At 41.6% G+C, this 19,934-nt stretch overlaps 2 protein-coding genes across 3 annotated transcripts in view; one reads left to right on the top strand and one right to left on the bottom strand.

The window, feature by feature from the left end:
• The window catches only part of ATG4A (autophagy related 4A cysteine peptidase), a 77,751-nt gene extending 61,193 nt beyond the window's left edge, over positions 1-16,558 (top strand). For both annotated transcript variants that reach the window (XM_052662980.1, XM_052662981.1), the window contains 4 exons: positions 2,256-2,401; positions 4,075-4,131; positions 5,526-5,634; positions 15,519-16,558. In XM_052662980.1, coding sequence (XP_052518940.1) covers positions 2,256-2,401; positions 4,075-4,131; positions 5,526-5,634; positions 15,519-15,589 — 383 coding nt within the window. In that variant the 3' untranslated portion in view covers positions 15,590-16,558. The remainder of the gene's footprint in view (positions 1-2,255; positions 2,402-4,074; positions 4,132-5,525; positions 5,635-15,518) is intronic.
• Positions 16,559-19,031: 2,473 nt separating this feature from the next.
• Positions 19,032-19,934, bottom strand: part of COL4A6 (collagen type IV alpha 6 chain) — a 188,977-nt gene continuing 188,074 nt past the window's right edge. The window contains exon 45 of the mRNA XM_052663456.1: positions 19,032-19,292. Within this exon, the coding sequence (XP_052519416.1) occupies positions 19,032-19,292 (261 nt within the window). The remainder of the gene's footprint in view (positions 19,293-19,934) is intronic.

A 19,934-nucleotide genomic window follows, 5' to 3' on the forward strand; every position in this document is an offset into this window, starting at 1 on the left:
GGCTGGGTGATGTTTTCTGCTTAGAGAAGAGATGTTTGTCTCCTGTGGTTTGGTAGAGGGTGCCACCTGGAGCTCTGTCACATGAACTGGGTGTCTACAGATGGTGGACCTGCCTGCTCCTTCTTCTTGGGCCTCATTGGAGACCTTGATACAGTCCCCATGTAATTTCTAGGGCTTTTTCAATCTACTGTATCTCTTTTAAGCAATGTCAGAAATGGGCCAACCCACAGAGCTCCACTACGCACTCATACATACATACGCATACAGATACACACACACACATGGAAAAGGGCCAGACTCAGAGAGGACACTTATTATTCCCAGTACCTTAAACCAAAGGCTTTGCTGGTGGCTCAGCACTAAAAGAATCTTCCTGCCAATGCAGAAGGCACAGGATCCTCTGGAGGAAGAAATGCTTCCTTTCCTGTCAAAGACTGACCACTGGTTTGAACTAACAACTTGGCTAGTCAGTAAGTTACTTTGTTTCTGTAAGTCCCTGATCCACATCTATTGACCAAGTCCCAACCAAGCCAGACACATGGCTGTGCAATTTTTGAATGAGCACGTGGGTGTGCTTAGTCACTCAGTCAGGTCTGACTGACCCCATGTTTTCGACCCCATGGACTGTAGCCTAGCAGGCTCCTCTGTCCATGGGGATTCTCCAGGCAAGAATACTGGAGTGGGTTGCCATGCCCTCCTCTAGGGGATCTTCCTAACTCAGGGACTGAACCCAGGTCTCCCACATTGCAGGCGGATTCCTTACTGTCTGAGCCACCAGGGAAGCCCAAAGGAGCATGAACCCATGCAAAAAGATCACATAATAAGGCTGTTTTACAGAAGAGTCAATTCACTCAGATCATTTAAGGGGATTCCCTGCTGGCTCAGACAGTAAAGAGTCTGCCTGCAATGTGGGAAACCCAGGTTCGATTCCTGGGTCAGGAAGATCCCCTGGAGAAGGAAATGGCAACCCACTCCAGTATTCTTGCCTGGAAAATCCTGTGGATGTAGAAGACTGGAAGACTACATACCATGGGGTTGCAAAGAGTCTGAGCAAGATACATCCTGCGTTTGTATTGTATTTCAAGCAGTTCATAGAAGTGAGATCTTCCCATTCTGATAATACTCTGTGAACTAACTGGAACAGGCCAAGTGACCTCAGTTTAAAAACAAGAAAATTAAGACAGAGTGGAGTGGTTTGTCTTACGTTTGTGATAGAGACAAATTAAACTTGGCATCAGACGTCAGAAACACTCTTTGCCAACAGAAGCACTTAGATGTACCCAACACAATCCTGAATGCCATTCCAGAGACCTTCGGGGTGTCCTTCCCTACCCCATCCCCCTGTCTCAGGCAGATCTGCCTTTGCTTCCCTAATCCAGTCTAGAACACAGAGGCCCAGTTGGTTCTCAGGCCTAGACAGTGAGTTTGGGGTGCCCCCTTAGGTACATCAGCTCATGATCTTTAGTGGTACTCTCAACACTTTGAATATCAAATAAAAGTAGAGATTTTATTATCCCAAATCCCACCCCCCACCAAGTCCTTATTGGGATAGACATTTTCCTTTTGCTGAAGCATTGTTTTTTCTCCCATTTGTAACGGTTGATCATCTCAAACTGGTTTTCCCAGTGAGATGTATCTGTGCTGATACTCATGTGACCAAGCAGTGCCTTCTGACAAGGAATTACTGACTTTCTAACACTGACTAACTTGCTAGCGAATTAAGACCAGAAGTCACCTCCCTGGTATCTCGTCTGTGGCACAGTCAGCATTCCCATTTCTTTGGGAGGCCAAGGCCTTTTTCTTGCCCAGATGTGCTCTTTGACCATAGGTCTAAGAACCTATGGTCTAGAGCAAGATGCTTTCCAGTGTTGAAAGAGTCAGGAAGCTTCCCTAATGGCACCTGGACTCATGGCCTGGTGATTCCACCTACCACCTCTTGGCTACTGCTGCTCACCGAGCCCGCCATGTCATCTGTGGTTGCTCATTCCTCCCTTGTCCCCAAACCTGTGCCTTTCCATTCTTGTACTTGGACTTTGAGGAGATGTAAATGCTAGGGCAAATCTTCACATGGAATGATTGGCTTTGAGGGTGGGTGGCTTCCTTCGAGCATGTTTACTCTCCTTCCGGCTTTCTGTTATCTCATTCCCATTGTCACCAAGGGAGGGGTTAGGACAACCAGAGTGACCCTTCCAAGGACAGCAGTGGGGCCAGGGCCGGTGATTCTTCAAAGGCTAATCAGGTGTCATTCAAAACAGGTGATGAGCTCATTTTCCTGGACCCTCACACCACCCAGACCTTTGTTGACACTGAAGAGAACGGAATGGTTGACGACCAGACGTTCCATTGTCTGCAACCCCCACAGCGGATGAACATCCTGAACTTGGATCCTTCCGTAGCATTGGTTGGTAGCTGAAGGTTGGGTGGGCCAAGAGACACACCGCTGCCCTAGCACAGTTGGGTTCCCTGGGGTTACCCAGGTTGTTAGATAGGATGGCAAGAGAATATAGTGTCATGTAGTGCAGTGGGGAAGGAATGGGCCCTGAAGCCAAGTTGCTCCAGTTAGGATCCAAGTCACTTACCAGCCATGGACTGAGGGGGAGTCCCTCCTTAACTTTTCTGAGCTTTGGCCTTCTCATCCCTCCCATGGGCAAAACAATTGCTCCTTCCTTGTAGGCTTGTGTGAGGTATGCTATGTGTAAGGTACTTAGCACAGTGCCCAGCATATTGTAAGCATTCTAGAAATGTTGGTTATTGTTACTGTTACCATCTTTCTCCATTTTCTTTCTTGCCCCCTAAATATTGCCACCCAGGCACAGGGAATAAGGTGAAACATAGGGAGGGATAAGAGGCCAAAACCTCCTGGGTGGAAAATGTCCATTCCTCTGGGCACACAATCCAGGAAGTTGCAGGGTTTCCCCCACCCACCCCCGGAAGAATGTCTGCTGTTGACACATGGAAGGGGCAGCTATCTGGGAACTAGCCAGTGGTTCTGAGGCCTGTCTGAATCCTCTCTTCCAGTTTAACTTGATTGTCAGAGTGCCAGTGGTAGAGAGCTGACAGAGTCCTCTTGTTTTGGACCATTCTTTTAGTACTGTAGGATGTTCTGAGTATGGATAAAGAGGCCCATGGTTCTCTTTATTCTAACAGATAATTTCCTTAAGGTCAAAGCCACCTAACTAATTAATACCTCTAGTTACAAGTACTACTTGGCTTTTTTCTGCTGGTTTTGTTGCATTGTTTTTTTCTAGGTAGGTGTATTTGTGCACTGAATGTAATGGAATTAACCCTGTGCTTTGGAGATTGGTTTTTATGTTAGTATATCTCACAGTGTGAAGTGGGAGACAGGGAGGAAAAGGGATAGGGTAAAAGGGAAAGGGACAGAATAAGAGTGAGAAGCAGAGAGAGAGAAACTATGCATGAGCATGTGTGTGTCCTAGTGAGGCACTGATCTGGGAGAGTGATAAACTCAATCTTCCTCCTCATTGCTGGGAGGATAGAGCCAAAGGAAGTGGCCCGCGTGTTGTGTCACAACTCTGGGCCAATGGCTCTGTCTTGCTATACGTAAGGCCTGCCTTGGTGCCCCTGACCAGTTCTTCCTTTTGTAAACTGGAATATAATTGCTTTACAATGTTGTATTAGTTTCTGCTGCACAACAATGTGGAGTAGCTCTATGTATACATATATCCCCTCCTTCTTGAACCTCCCTCCCACCCTCCACATCCCACCCCTTTAGGACATCACGGAGCACTGAACTGAGCTCCCTGTGATAGACAGCTGCTTCCCACTAGCTATCTGTTTTACACATGGTGGTGTACATATGTGTGTGTGTGTGTGTGTGTGTATGGCAATTCTGATCTCCAAATTCATCCCACCCTCACCTTCTCCCCCACCGTGGCCACATGCCCATTCTCTACATAGGAGGGCATTTTTTGAGGCAAGATAATTTTGGATAAATAACAAATTAGAGAAGGGACATTCGTATATGAATGGCCAATAGGGAACTGGAGATATGAGATGGGTAGTGTATGTATGTCATGAACAGTTCTAAGTTGTCTTCTTTTGCTTTCCCCCAAGGGGTTTTTCTGCAAAGAAGAAAAAGACTTTGATAGCTGGTGTAGCCTTGTTCAGAAGGTAAAGATCTATGTTTTTCTCAGTCTTAATAAAAACAAATATTTTTCAACATAATTCCTTTCCAAGACGGTTTTTCATAGTAACAAATCCACCCTGATATGACTTTATTGCTAGAGAAAGAAACTAAGATATGGGGAATTATACAGAACTTTGGGGAAACCAAAGGAAAACTTTGGTTTGAAATATGCTTACTTTGTCAAATGAACGATATTTTTAGCTACTGAATGTTCCATCTCATGGAGGTTATGAGTCAATGAAATCTTCAACTGATTACCATTTTAACCTAAAATGTCAGTTTCATATAGGTCAGCCCAAATTCTTCTATACTCTGATTATAACGTTGAGGTGGTTGAATAAACCAAACTATTTTTCTATTTGTTTCATGGTCCATTTACAGTTTAGTGTATTCCATTATGGTGTAAGGGGCTTACCTTTCTAGTAACTGTTTGATTTATATACTGATAAAATATAGCCACACTGCCACTTAAAGGAAACACAGTTTGCAGAAATCTGTGTAAATATGAAAGCTAGCTATTCTTTTTTCTTGGACACTTTATGTCAAAAGATATTTATTGTTCTGCTGGCTCCTAATCTTTATATCTGCCCCCCTCATCCTTCACTTCTAACACATGCCAATTTTGTGGGAGACATTGATCAATGGTTATTGAAAGAATGAAGGGAGATCATAGGGAGCAGTTTAAAGAGCCCTGGGTGGGGTGTCAGGTTGCAAAACACAGGGGTTGGAGAGATGGGATCCCACAGCCTCTCCTAAGTGTAAGGATGGAAGATTTTTCTTCACAGGTAAACAAATAATTGATTCCAAAGTCCCCAGCTGAATCTGAAACCCCAGTTAATAATTGACTGAGACATCATGGAGAATTATTTTCTAAAATTAGTTCAGAATGCAGCAAAACTGTATATCACATTTAACATTAGAAAGAAAAATTTCTGATAAGACCAAGGTCTTTAAATTAGGCCATATACCATATGTCTTGGACTAAAACTGAAACCATGCCAACGTGTACTGATGTTCTTTCGGGGCAGATTTAATTTAATTAACCCACATTTCTTTGGAGCCAACACTTCAGGAACATCTTATCCCTAAATTGAGTTGGTCCCGTGCAACTGGCAAATGACCTGAACCTTATGATGGAGCAAGGGCAGTGGGTACTAGCCTTCCATCAGATCCTCCCACCAGTATCCTTTCTTCCCTGGCCAACAGTTTCTAGAATTGAAGAGGGATGGGTCTGGTACAGGAGGGGTATATTTGCTGAGCCTGTGCTTTCACCTTTCAATAACCAGATTACTCTCTTGGGGTTTGGAGTCATATGTTGCCAATTGGACAGAAATGTAGTGACTCTGCAGTGTTTACAACTGATTCTATGTCTCCTCAGGAAATTCTAAAGGAAAATTTAAGGATGTTTGAATTAGTTCAGAAACATCCATCACATTGGCCTCCCTTTGTTCCTCCAGCCAAGCCGGAAGTAACAACCACAGGGGCAGGTAAGCTGTTGTTCAGAAGCTCTCTGGCCAGCAGACCCTTGGATAGCAGTTGTTTTATGAGACAGAAGCAATTGTGGGTCATGCTTTCTGTGGAATGAAAATTTCTGCTCAGGTGGACTGATCAAAGAATGGTATTTCTTCTGATGAACTGATACTTAGCAATTTCAGAGAATAATAGTAAAAGAAAATAAGCTCCATGGAAAATCAAAATGAGTAGAATTTGTTTTTTTTCACGGTCTGGTTTAGAAACCAAATCAGAGGACATGGGTAATTCAAAAGGTTCCTCAAAGATCTTACAGAGCCTCATCTTAATCACTGTGAACAGGGCTGTGTAACAAGTCTAGTTCATTTCTTTTTTTAATTGATGTATAGTTGACTTACAGTGTTGTGTCAATTTCAGGTATACAGTAAAGTGATAAATATATATAATATATATATATGTGGTTTTTCAGTTTATTTTCTATTATTGGTTATTATAAGATATTAAATATAGTTCCTTTTGCTATATAGTAGGTTCTTATTTATTTATTTTATATATAGTAGTATATATCTGTTAATCCCAAAGTTCTAGTTTATAGCCCCCCTTTTCCCTTCTGGTAACCATAAATTTGTTTTCTATGTCTGTGAGTCTATTTCTGTTTTATAAATAAGATCATTTGTATCATTTTTTAGATTCCACATGTAAGTGATATCCTGTGGTATTTACCTTTTTCTTTCTTAGTTTACTTAGTATGATAATCTTTAGGTCCATCCATGTTTCTGCAAATGGCATTATTTCATTCTTCTTTATGGCTAAGTAATATGCCATTATATATACATGCATGTGTGTATATACATATATTATATATACACACCACATCTTATTTATCCATTTACCTGTAGATGGGCACTTAGTTTGCTTCCATGTCTTCACTATTGTAAATAGTGCTGCTGTGACCAATGAGGTGCATATATCTTTTTGAATTAGATTTTTCATCTTTTCTGGATCTATGCCCAGGAGTGTGACTGCTGGGTCATATGGTAACTCTATTTTTAGTTTTTTAAGAAACCTCCACACTGTCCTCCATAGTGGCCACATCAATTTACATTCCCAGCAACAGTATAAGAGGGATCCCTTTTCTCCATACCCTCTCCAGCATTTATTATTTGTAGATTTTTTGATGATGGCCATTCTGAGCAGTGTGAGGTGATACCTCATTGTAGTTTTAATTTGCATTTCTCTAATGCTTAGTGATATTGAGCATCTTTTCATGTGCCTGTTGGCCATTTGTATGGCTTCTTTGGAGAAATATCTATTTAAGTCTTCTGCTTATTTTTTGATTGGGCTGTTTGTTTTTTGATACTGAGCTATATGAGCTGTTTGTGTATTTGAAAGTTAATCCCTTGCAGTCACATCATTTGCAAATATTTTCTCCCAGTCCATAGGTAATCTTTTTGTTTTGTTTACAGTTTCCTTTGCTATGCAAATGTTTTTACATTTAATTAGGTCCCATTTGTTTACTTTTACTTTTGTTTCCATTACTCTAGGAGACAGATCAAAAAAAATATTGCTGAAATTTATGTCAGAGTATTCTGCCTATGTCTTCCTCTAGGAGTTTTATAGTATCCAGTCCTACATTTATTTTGAGTTTATTTTTTGTATATGGTATTAGAGAATATTCTGATTTCATTCTTTTTCATGTAACTGTCCAGTTTTCCCAGAACCACTTATTGAGGGAACTGTCTTTCCTCCATGGTATATTCTTGCCTCCATTGTAGTAGATTGGGCTTCCCTGATAGCTCAGCTGGTAAAGAATCCACCTGTTATTCAGGAGACCCTGATTCGATTCCTGGGCGGGGAAGAGCCACTGGAAAGGGATAGGCTACCCACTCCAGTATTGTTAGGTTTCCCTGGTGGCTCAGATAGTAAAGAATCTATCTGCAATGCAGAAGACCTGGGTTCGATCACTGGGTTGTGAAGATCCCTTGGAGAAGGGAACAGTTACCCACTCCAGTATTCTGGCCTGGAGAATTCCATGGACTGTATAGTCCATGGGATCGCAAAGAGTCAGACTTGACTGAGCAACTTTCACTTGTTGTAGATTAATTAACCATAAGTACATGGGTTTATTTCTGGGCTTTCTGTCCTGTTCCTTTGATCTATGCTTCTGTTTTTTGTGCCAGTACCATACTGTTTTGATGACTGTAGCTTTGTAGTATAGTATGAAGTCAAGGAGCATGATTCCTTCGGCTCTGTTCTTCTTTCTCAAGATTGTTTTGTCTATTTGAGGTCTTTTCTGTTTTCACACAAATTGGAAAGTTTTTTGTTCTAGTTTTGTGGAAAATGCCATTGCTAACTTGTTAGGAATTACATTGAATCTGTAGATTATGTTGGGTAGTATGGTGTTTTTAACAATATTAATTCTTCCAATCCAAGAACATGGTATATCTTTTCATCTGTTTGTGTCATCTTTAGTTTCTTTCATCAGCGTCTTATACTTTTGGGAGTACCGGTGTTTTGCCTCCTTATGTAGATTTATTCCTAGGTATTCTACTCTTTTTAATGTGATAGTAAGTGGGATTATTTTCTTAATTTCTCTTTCTGATAGTTCATTGTTAGTGTACAGAAATGCAACAGATTTCTGTATGTTAATCTTGTACCCTGAAATTTTACCAAATTTGTTGATGAGCTCTAGTAGTTTTCTGATGGCATCTTTAAGATTTTCTATGTATAGTATCATGTCATCGGCAAACAGTGACAATTTTGCTTCTTTCTTTCCAATTTGGATTACTTCTATTTCTTTTTCTTCTCTGATTGCTGTGGCCTGGATTTCCAAAACTATATTGAATAAAAGTGGCAAGAGTGGGCATCCTTATCTTGTTCCTGATCTTAAAGGGAATGCTTTCAGCTTCTTGCCATTGACTATGATGTTTAGCTGTGTGTTTGTCATATATGGCCTTATGTTGAGGTATGTTCCTTCTATTCCCACTTTCTGGAGAGTTTTTATAATAGATGGATATTGAATTTAATCAGAAGCTTTTTCTGCATCTATTGAGATGATCATATGGTTTTCATTCTTTAATTTGTTCATGTGGTGTATCACATTGATTTCCAGGTACTGAAAATCCTTGGATCCCTGGGATAAATCCCACTTGGTCATGGTGTGTGATCCTTTCAATGTATTGTTGGAGTCAGCTGGCTAGTATTGTGTTGAGGATTTTTGCATCTATGTTCATCAGTGATACTGACCTGTAATTTTCTTTTTTTGTGTGTGGTATCTTTGTTTGGTTTGGTGTCTGGTTGTTAGTGGCCTTATAGAATGAGTTCAGAAGTGTTTCTACCTCTGCAATTTTTTAGAATAGTTTGAGAAGGGTAGCTGTTAACTCTTCTTTAAATGTTTAGTAGAATTCACCTGTGATGCCATCCAGTCTTGGACTTTTGTTTGTTGGGAATTTTTAAATTTCTGATTCAATTTCTGTACTGGTAATTGGTTTATTCATAGTTTCTGTTTCTTCCTGGTTCAGTCTTGGGAGATTGTACCTTTCTAAGAATTTGTCCATTTCTTCTAGGCTGTTTATTTTATTGCTGTATAGTTGCTCATAATAGTCTCTTATGATCTTTTGTATTTCAGTGGAGTCAGTTGTAATATTTCTTTTTTCACTTCTGATTTTATTGATTTGGGTTCTCTCCCTTTTTTTCTTGATGAGTCTGGCTAAATAAAGGTTTATCAATTTTTTAATCTTTTCAAAGAACCAGCTTTTGGTTTTATTGATCATTTCTTTCTTTTTCTTTTTTTTTTTTTAGTCTCTATTTCATTTCTGCTCTGATCTTAATGATTTATTTCCTTCCATAACTTTGGGTACTGTTTGTTCTTCTTTCTCTAGTTGTTTTAGGTGTCAGTTTAGGTTGTTTGAGATTTTTATTTCCTAAGGTAAACTTATATTGCTATAAACTTCCCTCTTAGAAGTGCTTTTGCTATAACCCATAAGTTTTGGATCATCGTATATTCATTTTCATTTGTCCCTAGGTACTTTTAAATTTCTTCTTTGATTTCTTCAGTGATCCATTGGTTGTTTGGTATCATATTGTTTAACCTCCATGTGTTTGTGGATTTTTGCAGTTTTTTCTTGTATTTGATTTCTAATCTCATAGAGTTCTGGTTGGAAAAGATGCTGGATATGATTTTAGTTTTCTTAGATTTACCAAGGCTCATTTTGTGGCCAGGAGAATGTCCCATGTGCACTTGAAAAGAATGTTCTGCTGTTTTTTGATGGAATGCTATATAAATACCAATTAAGTTCATTTGGTCTCATGTGTTATTTTAATAACTGTGTTTCCTTATTGATGTTCTGTCTCAATGATCTGTCCATTGATGTAACTAGAGTGTTAAAGTTCCCTACTATTATTGTGTTACTATCAATTTCTCCTTTCATAACTGTTATTATTTGCCTTATATATTAAGGTACTCCTATGTTAGGTGCATATATATTTGCAATTTTTATATTTTCTTTTTGGATGCATCCCTTGAATCCCTTGATTCACCCCTTGTAGTGTCCTTCTTTGTCTCTTGTCACAGTCTTCATTTTAAAGTTTATTTTGTCTGATATGAGTATTGCTAGTCTTGCTTTCTTCTGGTTTCCATTTGTGTGGAATACCTTTTTCTGTCCCTTTCCTTTCAGTCTGTATACGTCTCTAGATCTGTAGTGAATATGTTGTAGGCAGCATATATATAGGTCTTGTTTTTGAATGCATTCAGCCAGTGTGTGTCTTTTGGTTGGAAAAATTTAGTCTGTTTGCATTTAAAGTAATTATTGACAAGTGTCTAAGAATTGCGATTTTGTTAATGGTTTTGGATTTGTTTTCGTAGGTCTTTTCCCCCCTTTTTCTTCTTTTGTTCTCTTGTGATTTAATAACTACCCTTAGTGTTATGTTTGGATTCCTTCTTTTTTTGTGTGTATATCTATTACAGATTTTTGCTTTGTGGTTTTTGTATAAGTCTGTATATAAATGTGACTGTTTTAAGTTGCTGAGCTCTTAATTTCAAATGCATCTTAAATACCATGCATTTGTACTCTCCTCCCCTCATGATTACTGTTTTTGATATCATGTTTTACATCTGATTGTTTTTTGAATCCTTTATCTGCTTATTGTAGATACAGGTGACTTTACAAATTTTGTCTTTTAACCTCCTTACTAGTTTTGTCTGAATGATTTTCTACCTTTACTGTATGTTTGCCTTCATCAGTGAGCTTTTTCATTTTGTAAATTTCTTGTTCTTATTTGTGATCTTTTTTTTCCACGTGGAGAAGTCCTTTAACATTTATTGTAAAGCTGGTTTGGTGGTGCTGAATTGTTTTAGCTTTCCCTTGTCTGTAAAGCTTTTGATTTCTCCATCAAATCTGAATGAGAATCTTTCTGGGTAGAGTATTCTTGGTTGTAGGTTTTCCCCTTTCATCACTTTAAATATATTGTGTCACTCCCTTCTGGCCTGCAGAATTTCTGCAGAAAAATCAGCTAATAGCCTTATGGGAGTTCCCTTGTATGTTATTTGTTTTCTCTTGCTGCTTTTAGTATTCTCTCTTTATCTTTAATTTTTATAATTTTCATTACATCATGTCTTGGTGTGTTCCTCTTTGTGTTCATCTTGTATGGGACTCTCTGCACTTCCTGGAGTTGGATGCCTGTTTCCTTTCCCAGGTTAGGGAAGTTTTTAGCTGTTATCTATTCTAATATTTTCTCAGGTCTTTTCTCTCTCTCTTCTTCTGGGACCCCTATAATGCAAATATTGGTGCATTTGATGCTGTCCCAGAGAGCTCTTAAACTGTCATTTCTTTTCATTCTTTTTCTGTTTTTTTTTTTTTTTTTTTTTTTTTCTGTTCAGCTGTAGTGATTTCCACTGCTCTGTCTTCATGCACACTGGTCCATTCTTCTAGTATATATTTTTTTGCATTTCTTTTTTAAAATTAATTTATTTTTTATTGAAAGATAATTGCTTTACAGAATTTTGTTGTTTTCTGTCAAACCTCAACATGAATAAGCCATAGGTATACATCTTCTATGTATATTTTTGGATTTGTCATCTCTGGTTGTTCTTTATATGTTCTCTTTGTTAAAAACTAATTTCTCACTCTTTGCATCCATTCTCTTCTCAAGTTCTTTGATCATCTTTATAATCATTACTCTGAACTCATTCTTGAGTAGATTGCCTAACTCCTCTTTACTTCATTCTTCTGGAGTTTTATCTTGTTCCTGTGTCTGGAATATATTCCTCTGCTGCCTCATTTTGCCTAAGTTGCTATTTGTATTTTTTTGTCTGTGGTAGGTTAGTTACATTTCTCAACTTTGGAGAACTGGCCCTCTGAAGGAGGCATCCTATATGTCCCAGAAGTGCACGCCTCTCTCATCACCCAAGCTACGTGCTCTAGGTGTTCCCCCTATGAGGGCCATTTGGTTCTTTCTGTTGTGGTGGGCTGACTCTGTGGGCCATCTTCTAGCTTAGCTGGCATCAAGTCTGGTTGGTTGCCAGGCCCTGCCTTGTGCACATTCTGCTGGTAGCTGTTTAGTGGGACCTGGTCATGAGGTGGCTGGTTGCAGAACCCAAGGGGGCCTAGTGCTGGCTCACTGGTGGCTGGAGTCAGGGTCCTGAAGACTCTGGGGCTGTGCCAACTAATGGCAGAGGTTAGTGCTGGATTACTGGCAGGCAGAGCTAGTTCCTGTAGTGTGGCTGCTGGGCCCAGGGATCCCAGAGCATGTTTCAGATCATTGGTATGTGGGGGCTAGTTCCTGATACAGTTGGGTATGAGGTCTGGGGTGTCCCAAAGGTTTCACTGACCTGCTGTGGGCAGGGCCAGGGCTGAGGTGATCCCAGGGTCAGGACTGGTTTCTGTTGCAGGATATAGTTTTCTTGCTCCTAGTGTCTGCCCCCTGGTGGATGAGGGGGATCTAGAGTCTTGTTCAGGCTTCCTGGTGGGAGGGGCCAGGGCCTGTCCACTGGTGGGTGGAGCTGGGACTTGGCCCTCAGATGGGCAGGGCCATGTCTAAGGGCGTGTCTAGAGGCTGTGGGCTTTCAACTTCTTCAGTCAGCTTGTCTGAAAAGTGGAAGTGTTAGTCTTTCAGTCATGTCCAACTCTTTGAGGCCCCATGGACTATAGCTCTCCAGGTTCCTCTGTCCACGGAATTCTATAGGCAAGAGTACTAGAGTGGGTAGCCATTCCCTTCTCCAGGGGATCTTCTCAACACAGGAATCGAACCTGGGTCTCCTGCATCACAGGCAGATTCTTTACCACTGAGCCGCCAAGGAAGCCCTGCCCAATTACTTGTTTGGCCTGAGGTGTCCCAGCACTGGTGCCTACAGGCTGTTGGGTAGGGTCAGGTCTTGGCACTAGTGATCCAACATGTCAGCTACCAGGAATGTACATGTGGTAGAATATTCCCGAATATGACCGCCATCAGTGTCTATGTCCCCCTGGTGAGCTGCAGCCTACCCACACCTCTCCAGGAGAGTCTCTGAGACCAGCAGGTAGGTCTGGCCTGTCAGTAAGTCAGTTCAGTCACTCAGTCATGTCTGACTCTTTGCAACCCCATGGACTGTAGCATGCCAGGCTTTCCTGTCCATCACTAACTCCCGGGGCTTGCTCAAACTCATGTCCATCGAGTCGGTGATGCCATCCAACCATCTCATCCTCTGTCGTTCCCTTCTCTTCCTGCCTTCAATCTTTCCTAGTATCAGGGTCTTTTCCAATGAGTCAGTTCTTTGCCTCAGGTGGCCCAAGTATTGGAGTTGCAGCTTCAGCATCAGTCCTTCCAATGAATGCTGCTGCTGCTGCTGCTGCTAAGTCACTTCAGTTGTGCCCGACTCTGTGCAAACCCAGAGACAGCAGCCCACAAGGCTCCTTCGTCCCTGGGATTCTCCAGGCAAGAACACTGGAGTGGGTTGCCATTTCCTTCTCCAATGCATGAAAGTGAAAAGTGAAAGTGAAGTCGCTCAGTTGTGTCCGACTCTTAGCGACTCCATGGACTGCAGCCTACCAGGCTCCTCCATCCATGGGATTTTCCAGACAAGAGTACTGGAGTAGGTTGCCATTTCCTTCTCCACTTCCAATGAATATTCTGGACTAATTTCCTTTAGGATTAACAGGTTGGATCTCCTTGCAGTCCAAGGGACTCTCAAGAGTCTTCTCCAGCACCACAGTTCAAAAGCATCAATTCTTTGGCACTCAGCTTTCTTTATGGTTCAACTCTCACATCCATACATGACTACTGGAAAAACCGTAGCTTTGACTAATCGGACCTTTGTTGGCAAAGTGATGTTTCTAGTTTTTAATATGCTGTCTTGGTTGGTCATAGCTTTTCTTCCAAGGAACAAGTGTTTTGTAATTTCATGGCTGCAGTCACCATCTGCAGTGATTTTGGAGCCCCCCAAATTAAAGTCTCTCACTGTTTCCATTGTTTCCCCATCTATTTGTCATGAAGTGATGGGACTGGATGCCATGATGTTAGTTTTTTGAATGTTGAGTTTTAAGCCAACTTTTTCACTCTGCTCTTTCACTGTCATCAAGAGGCTCTTTAGTTCTTTGCTTTCTGCCATAAGGGTGGTTATCATCTGCATATCTAAGATTATTGATATTTCTCCCTGCCATCTTGATTCCATCTTGAGCTTCATCCAGCCCGGCATTTCACATGATGTACTCTGCATATAAATAAGCAGGGTGACAATATACAGCCTTGACATACTCCTGTCCCAATCTGGAACCAGTCTGTTGTGCCATGTACAGTTATAACTGTTGCTTGGCTTGCATACAGTTTCTCAGGAAGCAGGTCAGGTGGTTTGGTATTCCCATCTCTTGAAGAATTTTTCACAGTTTGTTGTGATCCAGATAGTCAAAGGTTTTGGCGTAATCAATAAATCAGAAGTAGATGTTTTTCTGGAACTCTCTAGTTGTTTTGATGATCCAATGGATGTTGGCAATTTGATCTCTGGTTCCTCTGCCTTTTCTAAATCCAGCTTGAACATCTGGAAGTTCATAGCTCACATACTGTTGAAGCCTGACTTGGAGAATTTTTTTTTATTTTTTATCTGACTTGGAGAATTTTGAGCATTACTTTGCTAGCATGTGAGATGAGTGCAATTGTGCAGTAGCTTGAACATTCTTTGGCATTGCCTTTCTTAGGGATTGGAATGAAAACTGACCTTTTCCAGTCCTGTGGCCACGGATGAGTTTTCCAAATTTGCTGGTCTAGGCTCCTATCAAATTATTCCTTTTGCCCTGAGTCCCAGTACACATGAAAGTTTTGTGTGGGCCCTTGAAGCGTAGAGTCTGTATTTCCCCCAGTCCTGTGGGGTTCTTGCAATAAACTCCTGCTGGCCTTCAAAGCCAAATGCTCCAGGGGGCTCCTCCCCTGAATGCCAGACCCTCAGTCTGAGGAGCCTGACATGGGGCTCAGAACTGTTACTCCTGTGGGAGAGCTTCTACAATATTATTCTCCATTTTGTGGGTTGCCCGCCCATGGGTGTGGGATTTGATCATATCGTGAGTCTGCCCCTCCTACCCATATTGCTGTGAATTCTTCTTTATGACTTTAGTTGTAGAAGATCTCTTCTGGTAGGTTCCAGTCCTTTTCATCAATGGTTGTTCTGCAGATAATTTTGATTTTGTTGTGCTCGTAAGAGGAGGTGAGCTCAGGATCTTTTTACTCTCACATCTTGGGCCCCTAAAACTATTTTGATTCTTTATGGAGAATTGTTAACACTTGGCAGTGGTCCCACCTGTAAGTCTCCTCTACGCTAGCTTTTGTGTAGCAAAGCAATTAAAAAATGTATGGTCTTAACTACCGAGTAATGTACTGACCTGTTGAACCAAAGGTTTTCAAGCTTTTTTTCCCCCTCATTTCTGTATTCTGATAGAGTTCATTGACTCTACTGAACAACTTGAGGAATTTGACCTGGAGGAAGATTTCGAGATTCTGAGCATATAGGATAGTGGGAACTCATCTTGGAGATCTGTCTTCCATCTGGCACCAGAAGAACACGAACTCATCATGTAAAACTTTTTTAGTCAGCAAGTGCCTAATATGCCAACAGCATACAAACTTGATAGGAATCATGACTGAGCCAATCATCATTTCTCAACAACAAAAAAGAGAGAATGAACAATATACCCTTTCCCCAGAAGGAACTAAAACAATCATGGAATCTAGGAGCAGAAAGATTAGGAGGCATCTCTTGCTTCCCAGCTTCTTACATGGCCACAGCAAATCTTCAGCTGCTGGGATGAGGAGGTGGATGTGTGGAGGACAGCCAGCAACTCCCACCTTGCTTTCAGCACCAGCAGATGAGAGATGGTTACCTTGTGCTTCTTTACCCTTTCAGGTTAGACCTCTTTGGGCTAAATACTAAGAAGCAATCTGTTCCCTTGCTCTAATAATAAAGTGTTAATCATTGTATCAGAACAATTGTAACAAGAACAAAATGTTCTTGTTAAAGTATTTGAATATGTATTTAAATAATCATAATTGATCTCAAAAAGTATGTCAAAGACATTACATCAAATGCATATTTATTGATCTTCCTATTTGAGAGAACCTTACTATTGAATGGGTCATTGTCCCCGTCTTAACTGATACTTTTGTCAGATGTCACCCTGTCCTTAAATCATTTATCACCTAATTCAGGGGTCTGCAAACTTTTTCTGTCAAGGGCCAGAGAAGAAATGTTTTAGGCTCTGAAGGCCATCTAGCATCTGTCATAGCTACTCATCTCTGCTGGTGAAGCACCTAAACAGCCCTGGACAGTGTGCACGCACGAGAGCCTGGCTGTAGTGCAATAGAACTTTATTTACAAAAAAAACGGGAAGGGCTGGATTTAGCCCCAGGCTGTAGTTTGCTAATCACTGACTTAAATTATTGATTTTTGTTTGGGAAATTAAAAATTATGGTTGAATTTGACTCCCTTTTGCTTTATAGTCATAATTGGAAAGCTAATTATTCATGTGGTGACATTAATCTGTGTATCAAATATTATTTGGGGACTGTTGTTATTGTGCAGTTGCTAAGTCGTGTCCGACTCTTTGCGACCTCATGGACTGTAGCCTGCCAGAGGACTGAAATCCTCTGTTCGTGGGATTTCCCAGGCAAGAATACTGGAGTAGGTTGTCATTTCCTCCTCCAGGGGATCTTTGCAATGCAGAGATCAAACCACGTCTCCTGCACTGGCAGGCAGATTCTTTACCACTGAGCCACCTGGGAAGCCCTTAATTTCAAGACTAGCAACATACTGAGTTTTAAAGCGCATATTCATCAAATTGGTTTTGCTAACCATTCTCCTGTATGGATGTACCTCACATCCCAGTGATATTTTCCCATTTTCCACTCCTTGTCTTTTTCAACTTGTATGCATTTCACCTCCATGCTCAACAAAGTGCCCAATAGGCCCCAGGAAGGCCAGCAACTGCAGTATGAAAACTAGCAAATAAAGGAAATAAACCAAACTAAGGTGGGGTGTTTTTTTTTTTTTTTTGGTATAGTTAGGAATATTTGAATACTCATTTCCTTAGATTCCATATTCTTATTTTACCCAGTAGGTAGTATATTCCAGTGAATTCAGAATTTGAAAGATGCAAAATGGTATTTAGTGAAATGTCTCTCCCTCCCACAAGTCAGTTCTGTTCCTCGAACCCTCCCAATGTTATTAATTTCTTGTTTATCCTTCCAGAGGCTATATTTTATGCATATACAAATACATGCAAATATATCTTAGATTTGATTTTAATGACTTTAAAATTTCTCTCCTTTTTATTAATCTACAAATGATCCCGAGAACCCAGAAGTATGGAAAGACCTTTCTTGAACTCAAGCATGTGATGGGGCTAAAAACAGTAGTAAGCTTATCTTGAAACAACTTGTAGATTTGTTGCCTGTTGGAAGACATTTTCAGGCCTTGACTTTCATTGTATTTTTCTGTGTCTCACTGTTATGTTGTAAAGCTCAACTTGCAGTAACAAGAACCTCCAAGGCTCTGAGGGGAACTTAGGAATTTCAGTGACATGGGCTTTAGAAAAATTTTCATCAAAGAATGTCAAAGTCAAATGTTCACATTGAATTCCTTTTATTTGCAATGTACAAAGTTGACACCATGCTTATTACTCAAGAGGTGAAGGTAACAATAATTTGGATTATACTGATTATGCTTTGTGTGTGTTGGCACAGTTTATATAATATTCAAGGAAATAGAATCACCTGGAAGGAATTGCCTCATGTCAACATAGCTAAGTGTTCTGGGAAACTGATAATTAAAGGAAATGGTTAAAATAATCTTCCTAAACAGAATACGATATAGTTTATAATCTGTCCAGGCTTGCTTTGGGTCTGCTAACTGTTAAAGAGAGCAGTGTGCTAGATTTTTATGAGGCTTAAAAAAACATCAAAATGGTTTAACAGGCTACCTATGAAACAGCAATTGGATGGAAATTTTAATGGCAAGTCTCTCACAGCCTCAAAATGCAAAGCAACCAGCACTGCAGTGTTGATTTGCCACATTGCACACATCTGGATGGCATCTGGAATAAACAAGGGCTTCTGAGAAATTGGGGCAAGGGATTTACCTTTTTGTTCCTGGAGTCAAAAGCAAAATTCACACCTCCTTACCCATCCTCCTCTCTACCCCCAGCCCAGGAGAAAGGGCGGCAGTTCTCATTTCCCTTTATGGGTCTGACCCCATTTGGTACATCCTCTGCTTTACTCTGCATCAGGCCAAGTCTGCTGCCTGTGGCTGGGGAGGGAGCTGACAAGGAGGAATTGATTTGTCTATGACCATATGAAGTTGATGAGCCCCTCCTGGCAGCTGGCCTTCCAGCATGGTCGTGCTTACTGTCGAAGGAGTCAAAGCTCACCCCAGGTTACTGGCTAGCACCTCATTCTGTCTCCGTGAAGAGTGAGAGTTTGCCCTGTGCAGGCTCCATCCATCCATAATGTTGAACCAGAGAAAAATTTTTTTGTGTGGAAACACTGGGCTCTAGTTTAAGCCAAATAATGTGTGGTGACCTCTGGACATAGAGAAATGACTCCTTAGCTGTCATGAAGAGCTTTCTGATCAAGATGGTGAGGAAAGCGAGCATTCTAAGAAAGTGGTAGCCTAGCGGTCTTTCTGAGGTAGCCATGAAGAATCACGCAAACATCCAAACCGAATTGTAGCACCAGGTTGACTGAAATGGGACAGCAGACCTCAGCAGGGTGGGCTCACCCAGGGGGCCTGAGGGTGGGGGTGATTAAGGTCCAGTAGTCCAGGCCAAACGAGACTCCAAGGTACAGCTTGACAGATGGGCCAAAGGGCTTAGGCCTTTCTTCTTCAGACCATTCGGGTTTCTGAGGTGACCGTTGTGTGCAGGAAGGGAGGGCAAGGGGCAGAGTGGCAGGTGCTACCCTACACGCTTTTCATACACACCTGGCAGCGGCTGACCCGGGTGTGGAGCTGTCCGGCTTTCAGCGTCTCAGATACAGGCTCCTCCCCAAACTGCTGCCTCTCTTCCACTGTTGTCAGCCAGAAACTATATTTGTTGGCAAAGTAGTGGCAAGTGCCCCGGGCACCACTGCACTCGATGAAAGGAGTAGCCCGGAAATCCTCTAGGCAGGATCCAGGAGAGACCAGAGACTGGCCCCCGCCCTCTGCACCGGCGGCTGTGTGCTGAAATGGACAGAGAGTGGCCGTGAGCTGGTCACCAGGGAGGCAACAGGCTCTGCTTCTCCAGCTCTGAGCTCTGGCCCCTTGGTTCAGCCCCCATGTCGGGTCAATAAACCAAACGCTGTGTTTTGGACCCTTGTCCCTGCCTCAGGGCCAGGAGTGCCTCCTTCGAGCTCCCGAGTGCCCTCCTAGCCCACAGCTCCTGGGCTGTGACTACATGCTAGCCAGCTTCTCTCAGACTGCTGATGCCCTCGAAGTCCCCCCGGTATGCTAGTGCCCCTGGCAGATTTCCACTGACGAAGAAATCTGAGAAAGGCTGAATTAAGGAAAATCCAGTGGGATTCAGAACGCAGTTCTCCTCAGAACCCTTTGCTCCGAGCCCATGGTGGTGTTTTCCAGAGAAGGGAGACAGCATGGAATAGTCTACCAGGTGGTTAGACCATGGGCCCATCCCCTCATGGATCTAACAGCTCTTACTCTGAAGTCCCCTTTATTGGAACTCTTACTTGTAATCTGTACCACGCCCATGAGGGGACATTTAGTGTTTGTCACCTGTCGAGTACAAATGGGCCTCATATTTGGCCTAATGTCCCGGCCCTTGTGTCACCCAGCTCCCTCAGCACTTGATTTCAGGATTTCTCTCCA

This window comes from Budorcas taxicolor, chromosome X (assembly GCF_023091745.1).
Source record: "Budorcas taxicolor isolate Tak-1 chromosome X, Takin1.1, whole genome shotgun sequence".
Taxonomy (NCBI): domain Eukaryota; kingdom Metazoa; phylum Chordata; class Mammalia; order Artiodactyla; family Bovidae; genus Budorcas; species Budorcas taxicolor.